This window comes from Diceros bicornis, chromosome 20 (genome assembly GCF_020826845.1).
Source record: "Diceros bicornis minor isolate mBicDic1 chromosome 20, mDicBic1.mat.cur, whole genome shotgun sequence".
Classification (NCBI taxonomy): Eukaryota; Metazoa; Chordata; class Mammalia; order Perissodactyla; family Rhinocerotidae; genus Diceros; species Diceros bicornis.
The window spans coordinates 22536011-22548490 of record NC_080759.1 but is presented as its reverse complement, the minus strand read 5'-3'; the positions used below and the strand labels follow the sequence as shown (position 1 = coordinate 22548490).

General features: G+C 36.7%; 1 protein-coding gene across 1 annotated transcript in view; it reads left to right on the top strand.

Annotated features, from left to right (window-relative positions):
- Positions 1 to 12332, top strand: part of ITGA1 (integrin subunit alpha 1) — a 101613-nt gene extending 89281 nt beyond the window's left edge. The window contains exons 25-29 of the mRNA XM_058563453.1: positions 1653 to 1757; positions 1914 to 2018; positions 3575 to 3667; positions 6113 to 6229; positions 11976 to 12332. Of these exons, the coding sequence (XP_058419436.1) occupies positions 1653 to 1757; positions 1914 to 2018; positions 3575 to 3667; positions 6113 to 6229; positions 11976 to 12020 (465 nt within the window). The 3' untranslated portion in view covers positions 12021 to 12332. The remainder of the gene's footprint in view (positions 1 to 1652; positions 1758 to 1913; positions 2019 to 3574; positions 3668 to 6112; positions 6230 to 11975) is intronic.
- The last annotated feature ends 148 nt before the right edge of the window (positions 12333 to 12480 follow it).

The window sequence follows — 12480 nt, the reverse complement described above, 5'->3', positions numbered from 1 at the left end:
ATTTAGTAGATGTATTAGTTCCCTACAGCTGCCGTGGTAACAAATTACCCCAAAGTGGGTGGCTAAAAACAACAGAAATTTATTCTCTCACAGTTCTGGAAGCCAGAGGTCTAAAATCAAGGTGTTGGCAATGTTGGTTCCCTCTGGAGGCCCAGAAGGAGAAGCATCCATTCCATGCTTCTCTCCTAGCTTCTGGTGGCTGCTGTCAACCGTTGGCATTCCTTAGCTTGTGGCAGCATAACTCCAGTTTCTGCCTATGTCTTCACAGGGCCATCTTCCCTGTGTTTCTGTCCTTCTCCTTCTCTGTTTCTTATAAGCACACTCATCACTGGATTTAGAGCCCACCCTAAATCCAGAATGATCTCATCTGAGATCCTTAATTTAATTACATGAACAGTGACCCTATTTCCAAACAAGGTCGCGGTCATAGGTTCCAGTTGTTAAGACTTGGGCATATGTTTTTGGGATCACTATTCAATAGAGTAGATTTTAGATAATTGTTGACTTGTGCCTGAAATGTTTATTACACCTTTAAGTTGTTTGAGGTGATCAAACTCTATAAAGGGACTTATTAATTTCTCCTAACCACACACAGCTGTACCTAAAGCAGTACAATACTATTTACTCACTTATCCCAAACAACAGCAATATCACACTCACTTTGTACCTATAGCATTGAATGAGTCTATACGGTAGTTAATTGTTACGGTTCAGTCTCTAAAACATAGAAAATCACAGTAAGTATTGAAGTAATGCATGCATGATTTCAGCATTTGACAATCTGTCTTCTTTTCAGAGTGTTTTTTTTTTTAAGTTAAAGTGTTTTCAGAAATCAAGAAATAGCAGCAGTCATAGTTGGCTTGTAATATTTAAATATTTTCCTAAAGGCAAGGAAAAAGTAAACCTCTAGCATTTCCCTCTAATCTAAAAAAGTAGGTTTGTGAGAAGCTAGAATAAAATTGTACTTTTATTGCTACTTATGAACCTTTATCCTTTTTACCTTTTTTTAAGGATGTAGAGAGTCCTGGGGAAGCAAAAACTTTATTAGATTACGTCTAGAGAAACAATCCAAGAACCAGCTGTCTTATAAACGTGGCATTTTAACATCTATTGGGCTGCTTACTTACTTCTTCCTCCCACAGAGACTACGTGTCTTACCCTTGGTGTGTAGGGATTCCAAAAATATTATTGGGTAAATACATAAATACAGATGAAAGTTCCTTTTTTTTGTTTCATAAACCATCATATGAGCCATCATATTGAATAACAAATGCTAGCTCTTTTTTTTCCTCAGTAGAGTTTTAAATTTCTTTTCTCTGTGTTATGGGAATTTACAAACTAATGTTTGATGAAAACAGTAAATTAGTGAGTTGTATTACTTAGGTAATAGAAAGTTCTACTAGCATCCTTCCTTTTCCGTAACAACCTCACTGCTATCTATTACAATTCAAAAGTGGCATGGTAACTATGATCTGGAGGTGGGTGTATATGGCTGGTGCAGAATAGCTTCTTCCCTATTGCACACTTATGAGGATGGATCTTTCATATATGGCAATGGCTGTCATTCACAGGTTCTTGACGTTATTGCCCCAACTCGTTTTTCCCTCTGACATCTGGTATGGTTTGATAAAAGAAATATTTTTATTTCTTAGAATGCAAACTGCAGACCCAGTAGCCTTCAGGATCCTCTTGGTATCAACTCTGGGAAGAAAATGACTATATCCAAATCTGAAGATCTCAAACGAGGCACAATTCTGGTAAATTCAGATAACCAAGACAAGTGCTAATTTTACCTCATGCTTTCCAAGTGAATAAATTCAATATTGACCTAAAAATAACTATCTTATAGAATATTTTAATATTCTGTCTTTTATCAAATGGCAAGAATACTAATATATATGTCATTTAAACAGGACTGCAGTACTTGTAAATTTGCTACCATCACATGTAATCTGATTCCTTCTGACGTGAGCCAAGTGAATGTTTCACTTATCTTATGGAAACCAACTTTTATAAAAGTAAGTGATTGCATTGTTCTATGCAGTTATTGAATTATATTAACAAATATTTGTTCGTTGCTTAGCATATGCAAAGCCGAGTGCTTCTGTAGAAAGAACACAAGACTGGAAGTCTAAATGTGGTTCAAGCCCCAGAGCCACTTAACCAGCTATTTGGGTCTCGTTTTCTTTGTCTGTTAGTAACTAGATTATCTCCAAGGTCCCCTTCCAGATATATGCTTTTTTCAGTCTCTCTTATTCTTTTTCTTTGCACCTAAAGAGATAAATGCCTATACGGTACCAAAGTTTGCACTTGTCTTAATACTTTGGAACTCAGTTAAGGGACAGAGAATTACAGAGTGACAATCCTTGACACCATTAACAAAGGATAGAGCTAACATATATTACGGACTCATGGTGTTAAGTAAGACTATAGCTATCTATCTATCTATATATATATATATTCTCTCTACATATTCCTCTATATATATTCTATATAAATATATTTTGGAGGACATTTTTTTTTTTTTTTTTGTGAGGAGATCAGCCCTGAGCTAACATCCGCCAATCCTCCTCCTTTTTTGCTGAGGAAGACGGCCCTAGGCTAACATCGGTGCCTATCTTCCTCCACTTTATATGGGACGCCGCCACAGCATGGCTTACCAAGCAGTGCGTCGGTGCACGCCCGGGATCCGAACCCGCGAACCCCCGGGCCGCCGCAGCGGAGTGCACGCACTTAACTGCTTGCGCCACCGGGCTGGCCCCTGGAGGACATTTTTTTTAACCCTTAATAAAGTCAAATCCGTTTGACAGCAAGCACCTTTAAAACTTACTCCATTGTATTTTGTATTATTTGCTTCTCTCTTAGGAAGCCTTTAGTTAATTATATGAAATTTCTATCATTTATATTAAATTACTAGTTTTGTAAGTCATGAATTGTTGAATATTGGCAATTTCATGTTTAATCCTAAACAAGTTCCTATATAAATCTTATTACCAGAGTGTAGCTATTTCATACTTAGCTACATGAAAGGTGGGCAGAGTTGAAGGTTTGTTTTTTCTAAAGATAAATCTGAATAGAAATTATTTCGAAAAATTTTCCATTTTATAGCAAGGATCTAAGTGAGAATTTGAGTACAGAGAGGGAGGGTGGGTACACACTCATCATTTTGATACCACCAGTTTGATTTGGATGTTAACAGAGCCAGTGCTTTTAATCTCTCAGAAAAATCTTAGTTTTAAAAATTGTGCTACTGGGGCCGTCCCGGTGACGTAGTGATTAAGTTCACGGGCTCTGCTTTGGTGGCCCAGGGTTTACAGGTTCAGATCCCGGGTGCGGACATGCACATTGCTCACCAAGCCATGAGGCAGCATCCCACATACAAAATAGAGGAAAATTGGCACAGATGTTGGCTCAGGGTCAATCTTTCTCAAGCGAAGAGAGGAAAATTGGCAACAGATGTTAGCTCAGCGCCAATCTTCCTCACCAAAAAAAAAAAAATTGCACTACTCAAACATGACTAGCTCTCATTGTGATTAACATAATGTGTTGAAAATAACTCCTGTTTGCTTTTCAGACACGTTTTTCCAGCTTAAATCTTACTGTAAGGGCAGAACTTCAGAGTGAAAATGCATTGCTGGTTTTAGGTACTGGAAATCAAAAAAGAGAGGTGAGTGCAACTCTAAGTTTTGAAAACATTATACATTTCATTCTGAATTTTCTGACATAACGTTTTATGATTGTTTATAGTCCCTAAAACAGTGACTACTACTTCCCTCAATAAGTGGCAGACAGTTTTTGCTTCAAATTATACTTGATTAACTTCAAGCGTGATTTCAGTCTCCTTCTTCTTTGTAAGAAACTGGGAAAAACCATGATATTTACAATTAACATGCCACGTTTGATTTTATTGCTTCTAACTATCACAGTAAATTGATGTTTTTACTTTCACCTTGATAACAAATGATGCATTTGTAATTTTCCTCCTTAAAAACTGGCATTATAAAATGCAGTTTTATATCTGAAAAGCAGACTTGAAAAACAATTTCTTTACAGAAAGTGTCTTTATACTGTACAGGAATACAAGTAAATTTTTTAAAGTTTTCTTCATTTGGTCATTGGGAAATTTAAAACAAAAAAATGGAGTATTATTCCATAATACAAATTCATACTTGAGTCTTTGGTAAACATACAATGGTTTGAGTCTTTTCCTCTTGTCCTTTTATAAAGTAAGGCCAAAGTACTTGTTATAGACGTGGGCACTTTGGCATGATATTCCCTCTCATCATGGGAGAGTCTGAAATCCCATGTGGACGTTATGAGTCATAAAATTCTATTTGGAAGCTACCTAACATTCAGATATTGTTTTAAATTTTCTTATTTCAAATTAATGTGTATTTCAAATTATTTCAATGTCAATGACCTGGGATAGGTAACTCGCCTTTAAAGAATATATGCATATAATGCATATAATATGTGCAAAATATATGCATATAATGTTTGCTTACTTAATAAAGAGCACTTAGCCTGGTAAATGCAAAGTTGTTTCACATACAGAAAAGCCAAAATTTCACCAGTAAGCACCTGAAATATGTGAGTATATGTTGTATTGGAAAAGAATACACTTGATTCTTAAATGTGTTTTGTTAAAATTTTATACTTAGCTTTATTTCCCCTAAATGTTAGCTTAAAATTCTCCATGGAGCTATTTATTCTACATTTTATCCTAAAAGAAAATTGTACCTAAATTGTTAAAATTACTAAAAGTGATCATTTTGTAATTGTGTGATTTTAGGGAAGTCACTGATCCCATCCAGACCTCGGTTTCTGTATCTGTAAGTTCAGGGAATTGTTTTAGATGGGTTTAAAATCCGTCTTAAAAGGTCTTATTCTGGGATCAGCCTGGTGACATAGTGGTTGAGTTTGCGTGCTCCATTTCAGCGGCCCTGGGTTTGCGGGTTCAGATCTTGGGCGTAGACCACCATTCATCAGGCCATGTTGTGGCGGCGTCCCACATGCAAAGTGGAAGAAGATCGGTACAGATGTTGGCTCAGGGACAATCTTCCTCAAGAAAAAAAAAAAAAGAGGAAGATTGTCAACACATGTTAGCTCAGGGCAATCTTCCTCACCAAACGAAAAAAAAGAAGAAAGGTCTGATTCTGTATATATATCTATACTCCTGCCAGCTCTGTCTTCCCGATGCATCAGCTATGACCTACCGAGAATGATTTGAGGGGTTGAAGGGCTTGGATCAGTGCACTGCATGCGTATATCTCCCCTGTTAATTTCCTTTTTTACCCCTAATCTTCCCTCTAGGTCAAGGAATGGAGATGTTCCCTGTTAAAGGCAAATACAGAACCTTGAGCTATTATCAGTCATTCATAGTTACCCTGAATTAGTTTTTTTCTCAGAAACCTAAAGGATGAGACACAGAGCAGACAAGTTTCATTGAGAAAGCTTGAGTAGCTGGAGCACTAAATGCTGTCCACTTCAAAGTTTTACTTGAGTTAAGACCTAATTCATAGATGCTGACTAAGAGTGAATTACCTGGAAGAGACAGGGTAGTATAATAAAAAGCACATTGGGGGTGAATATATGCAAAAATTCATTTATCTGTACACTTGAAGTTTGTGCATTTTACTATATGAAAATTATACCTCAATTTGTAAACAAACAAAAAAAATAAAACCCATTAGAATTAGAATAAGAAGACCTACTCAGGTTTTTATGTCAACAACCTGTGCCATTTCAGCCTAACCCTATGCTATTGTGATAATGCAGTAAAGTCTATTAATAAATCATTAAAACATACAGTACTTTTGGTTCTCCCAGAGTTAAATTCACCCCTCCCTTGAGCATTCTGATTCAGACAGTTGTATGTATAAGTTTCTGAAGGATAAGATTATAAATTTTTTTGGTAATAATAAATTTGACATAGATAGAGATTTAGAATAGATTAAGGGCATTTTTAAATATAAACTCAATGTTTTCTCAGTATATAATAATGAGATTAAGTACAGTGTTTGGTAGAAAATTATAGCCAGAAAGAACTATATGTACCGGGAGTTGTAATAGGTGTTTATCAATGTTGACAATCTTGCTTAATAATTTTCAGCTTGCTATTCAAATATCCAAAGATGGGCTACCGGGAAGAGTGCCATTATGGGTTATCCTGTTAAGTGCTTTTGCTGGATTATTGCTGTTAATGCTGCTCATATTAGCGCTGTGGAAGGTAAGCACCAAAGTTCCTTTAACTTTCTCTTTCAATCATCGACAACAAATTGGTGAAATAAATTATGATTTATTCATGTTGTGTAAAACAGTATCATATAGCAATGAAAAACACTGAAATGATGACCAAGACAAAAAGAAAAAAGAAAAATGCATGTCTCAAACATTGTGTACAACTTGATCCCATTTTTGTGAAAAAAAAATGAACATATCCAAAACTCATGGAGGCTCTCTCTAGAGGTTGGAATTATAGGGGACCTTTATATGTCTATAAATTGGAAAGTTTAAATTAATTATGCATTACTTTTATAAGCAGAGAAGAATGAAAACTCTCTTTTATAGAAAAAGAAAAGAAGGAATTCCTATGTCAATTTAAGAATATATAAGCAATGGAATCGTGATTAAGATAAGCCTTATTCTAGTCACACATCTCTATGTATCTTAAAAATCAAATACTTCTTTAATATATAAACATATATACCAAATTTTATGCAATAGTTGTGGGCCTGAGTGAGAGATGAGAGATTTATTAATAAGTTGATGAAAGGAAAATCTTATAGTTTCATGGACTCCTATTTCAAATCCTCTTGTAAAACTGAGAAACCATCTATTTTCTGTCAGTTAAATGTATATATTTACATAGATGTTTTGCTTAAACTGAGGTATGCAAGATTTTTCAAACCCTTAGCTGTATCACTTTCAAATTAAGCCAAAGTGAGATGATAGCTTTTAGGATAAATTTAACAGAGAATAAAATCCAAAAGAAAAGTTGAATTTAATGTTTTTCCAACTAAACATCAAACTGGCATTTATTCTAGCACAATATGACCCTGTATTTTCCTATTGTTTTGTTAAATAAATAACCCATGTTAAAAATACAGATTATGGCTACATATTCATTTTTCTAACACCTGAGCAACAGAACTATCTTTTTTTTTTTTTTTTTTTGTGAGGCAGATAAGCCCTGAGCTAACATCCATGCTAATCCTCCTCTTTTTGCTGAGGAAGACGGGCTCTGAGCTAACATCTATTGCCAATCCTCCTCCTTTTTTTCCCCCAAAGTCCCAGTAGATAGTTGTATGTCATAGTTGCACATCCTTCCAGTTGCTGTATGTGGGATGTGGCCTCAGCATGGCCAGAGAAGCGGTGCATCAGTGCGCCCCCGGGATCCGAACCCGGGCCGCCAGTAGTGGAGCACGCGCACTCAACTGCTAAGCCACAGGGCCGGCCCAGAACTGTCTTTTAATCAAATAGTTTAAATAACAAATTTCTCTCCCACCAAATTACCAACTGTTCCTACCCTTTCTGACTCATACTGACTAACTTTCTCTTTGGGGGAGTTACTCGCAGAGGAGAAGATGAACAAAGCCACGTAAAGATGTAAGTCAGTAAATAGAATCCATAGCTTTTCTCCAGCAAAGTCTTTAAGACAGAATTCTCCCCCATCTCAAAACTCCAGCTCTTCTTCCTGCTTTCCCGGGCTATCAGTGCTCTGTCTGTAGTACCGGGCTTTGCCACACTGTGGTACCCAAGGCCTGGCTTAGTGGTGTCAAGGTTGTGCTTGAAATACAGAATGTGGTTTCTTCATTTATATGCATCTCTAATAGAGAAGGCATGTTACTGTTGATTTCTTTCAGTATGGTCTTCTATTCTGAGCACTGCACTTGCCCATGTAGTTGGAGGACACTGCTGACATGAGAAAAGGAAAGCCAGAGCTGATATTTGGATAGATTCTCTCTGGCTACATACCTATGTTTAAAACAAGTTTCATCCACCTGTTTTTTGATCATCGGTCTGAAAAAGCATAAATATCAAAATAAACACATTCTTCCTTCCAGTAAATGTTTTGTTGATACATTTTAATGCCTTCTTAGATCTTCTTTTCAGGCCCAAAGGAAGGTCATTTAACAACCTTTGGACTGTCCTGCCCATAGGTATAGTTAGTTCAGCCACTTCAGTGGGAGATCCAGCAATCAGGGCTGTGATTCCGTGGCAGGAGGGAAGGGAACAAGCACTGACTGAGTGCTTACTATATGCCAGGAACTGTTTTAAGCTTTTTCACTTTAATATTAACATCAACCCTAAGATGAAGACACTATTATGAACCTCATTTTGTAAAGGAAGAAGCTGAGGCATAGAAAAGTTAAATATGTTCCCAAGGCCACATGAGTTGTCAGGTTCAGAGTAAGGATCTGAATCTGGGTCATTTCCCTTCAGTGCCAGCACTATTAACCCCATCGCTCTAGGTTCTCTCTTGCTTTTATTCACTCTGTTATCCATACAACATTTTCAACTAAGTATTTCAACTACATTTTCACTTGAGGACACTGAAGCAAAGAGAAAGGGTTAAGTAACTCTCCCAAGATTACCAGCTGGCAAGGGACTGGATGGAAGCAATGATCTCTCTGCAATGCCCATCCTTTTCCCAATACATCCCACTGCTGCAGGCTATGGGGCAGGCTCTTTACTCTGGAGCTCCAGGAATTAGGTTTTGTTCAAGAGGGTCATGAACTCTCTGAAAAGTATAAAAATATTTGATTTTGGAATGCGAGTCCTTGGTTGGATTCAGACTTTCAGCAGCTCCGTTATACCAAAAAGATTAATTGCCTCCTGCTTTAAAGCCATGTTGAACCTCGCTGAAGCATGTGTGTAGTCTGCAGTAGGCTCAGAAATCTACTCTCATCTCCAGGCGTCTTTTCATACTAATTAGATCTGGACTAATTAGACACCTCATGACTATCCCTTCTTCCTCCTTTTCCCAAATCCCACCACTCTGGGGGTTCGTAGGAATTCCCAGTCTGAGACTTTACGCAAGGCACAGGCTGTGATTCCATTTTAAAAGACACAGTCTTTATGTCTTCATCTTAGTAGTACACATGGCAGAAATTAAAGCTTGACAAAATCTTACTAGCTATTTAATATATTTAATGTTCAGGGGAGAAGCCTTGTAGGGGACATGGATTTAAATAGATTGAGAAACATGTCCTGAAATATGGTACCACATGCTAAGGGAGAAGCCCAGTCAGGCCGGTGTAACCAATAGAGTAGAATGAGACTCGGCCCACAGCAGAACCCAGAGAGAGCAGAACATTCCTCTCCCTTAACTTGATCTCATACTAATGCCTGAAGCTCCACCACTTATGATTTACTTGTTAATCCTAAAGCTTTGTTCCTCATCCAATGTGCATACCCTTGGGGGGTGTGGATAGGGAATAACACCTCACTATTTTTTTCCTTTTTTTTTTTTTTTGCTGGGAAAGATTCACCTTGAGCTAATATCTGTTGCCAATCTTCCTCTCTTTTTTTTTCCTCCCCAAAGCCCCAGTACATAGTTGTATATTCTAGTTGTAAGTCCTTCTGGTTCTTCTATGTGAGCCGCCACCACAGCATGGCTACTGACAGACAAGTGGTGTGGTTCCATGCCCAGGAACTAAACCCAAGCTGCTGAAGCAGAGCGTGCCAAAATTTAACCATTAGGCCATCAGGGCTGGCTCTTCACCTCACCATTTTTTAGCCTTTTACACATTAGTATGAATTAATTCATTCCACATTTATTTTGATTATCATCACTAAGCACATGCTTTCTACCAGGGGCTGTTTAATCAGACCCTCTGCCATAGGGTTTTGAAGTAGGGGAGCATAAATAAGATCATTATGCAAATAGAGAAAGAAAAAGAAGGAAAGTGAATGCTGTAAGGAAAGTCTGGAGTTGACTTGTTTCAAATTTTGGCTAGTATTGGCCTTGTCTAGTCTGAAGCTATGAACTATATGTTCCTAATCTCTACTCCAACTTCCACTGAAAACTCAATGTTAATAGAACTGGTTGGATGGAAAAATTTAGATAACAGAAGGTAAGTTTTAAAATAGCACATTTAGGGGCCAGCCCTGTGGCATAGTGGTTAAGTCTGGCGCACTCTGCTTCAGCGGCCTGGGGTTCACGGGTTCGCATCCCAGGCGCGGACCTACACCACTTGTCAAGCCATGTTGTGGTGGCGACCCACATATGAAATAGAGAAAGATGGGCACAGATGTTAGCTCAGGGCTAATCTTCCTCAAGCAAAAAAAGAGGAAGATTGGTGGCAGATGTTAGCTCAGAGTGAATCTTCCTCACCAGAAAATAAAAAGATAAAATAAAATAACACATTTAATGTGTGAAAGCAAAGGAAAGTTGAAAAGAAGGAAAGAGACCTGAGAGAGGAAGGATAGAAGATCAAGAGCTGGCCGGGCAGGAAAGAGAAAAGTTTTATAATGCACCACCGGCTTTTGTGGAAGCCTAGTCTGATTGATTTTCAACTGAGGACAAGCAGGTACAAGTTAAGGCACCTACTGGTTTGTGAATCCAGAACTTTCATAATTGGCTCAAAGGAACAGGCCTGAGACATGTGGGAGAACTGGCATTCTATGGAAGACAAATTTATTGTTTTTTCATATTCATGTGTTCTGTTGTCACCTTTTCCTCATCTACCACCAACTAGATTCTGGTATCGTGGTAGACATAAAGCCCTGAGTAAATCTTCTTTGATTTAAAACTGCATTTTTTGACCATTTATCCCCTCCAAGTCCTCAATTGTTTGATAATTAATTTAAGAATATATAATTCCCATGCATAATTTACCATAACTTCATGATTAATATGATATGAAAGGACCACACTTTCAAAGAATTAACTCATTGTGTTTGCTTGAACTATTATAATTCACTTGCCAATTAAAAAAAATACACAGATTAAAAAAATGCCTCTCTAAGACCCTTAATTTCCTTTATTTTAAATACCCGTTTTATTTTATTTTTTATTTTATTTTATTTTTTTTCTGAGGAAGAATCACCCTGAGCTAACATCTGTTACCAATCTTCCTCTATTTTGTATGTGAGCCGCCACCACAGCATGGCCACTGACAAGTGGTGTAGGTCCACACCCAGACACCAAACCCAGGCCGCTGAAGCAGAGTGTGCCAAACTTAACCACTAGGCCACTGGGGCTGCCCCAGAAATACCCATTTTAGATTACTTTATTACAAATATCCCTTCCAGCCCCATACTTATTTTTATTATTCTGTATAATAGGAAATAAATAAATAAAGCACTTATAATTTTTATGATGCCTCAAATCACAAATCATAATGAAAAATGACCCCCAATCACCCCTATGTGAAGGTTTTCATATTTTCAATGACTTAATTTTCACATCCAAATGATACAGGGTGTTTTTAAGAGGCTCTTCATGTCAAGCCTATGTAGACAAATGTTCTGACACACTTAAAGTTAACCCAGACAACTCAGAAATCTCCCCAACCCCTTAGCCATAGTGTACCTGCCAGATTCACCATCAACGCCAATGACCCCAACTTATGTCAGTTATCTGATGGAAATTTCTCTGCCAAGTCCCTGAAAAAAAGATGATGGCAAAGTAGAGACAGTGCCAGTTAACTGCCATTTTTACGTCTCCTAAAATATTTTCCTAGAACTCTTTAATTTAGTTCACCACATGTACTAGTTTTTATTGGGAGACATGATATATTTAACCAACAAACAAGTTAAAAATGAAATAGCATTTTTATAAATGTCATTTCTTGACATTCATTATTATTTAAATGAAGTCAATGAAAAGAATACCTCTCAATTATGTTAATTATTTGTATGCCCAGAATTGCTAACATGTTATTAAATTAAATTTTATTCAAGGAGATTAGTATTTATTACCTAAACTCAAACAATTAATTGTGTTATGTTTGGTATTTTCTCAACAGATTGGATTCTTCAAAAGACCACTAAAGAAGAAAATGGAGAAATGAAATATTTTACAAGAAAAAAAAATAACAATTATTCAATGACCTATCCTCAGGTTTGCCTAAAATATGTGACAAGAAATTTATAAATACAATTAAAGACATAGTCTTTATGTAATCCACCCAACTGTATGTAATCCATCAGGGATTAATCACTTGGAAAATGACAGATCAAACAAGATCCAAAATCAATACCATAAAGATATATTTTGTAAAATGATGAAAAATATTTTTAAATAATTACTCATTTTTGTTGAGTAATCAAAATTACAAAGTGTTTTCAAGATGAAGAATAACCTGTACAAATATCTTTATGTATTAAATAACCATTCAAAGTATTTAAGGAATGCATAAAAAGACTTTTATGTTCATTGAAACATTTACTTTCTAAACAATATAAATTAAGTTTTTTCCATTGATTCCTGATGGATATCCACATAACAGTCAACATCTGTAAATGCCAAGA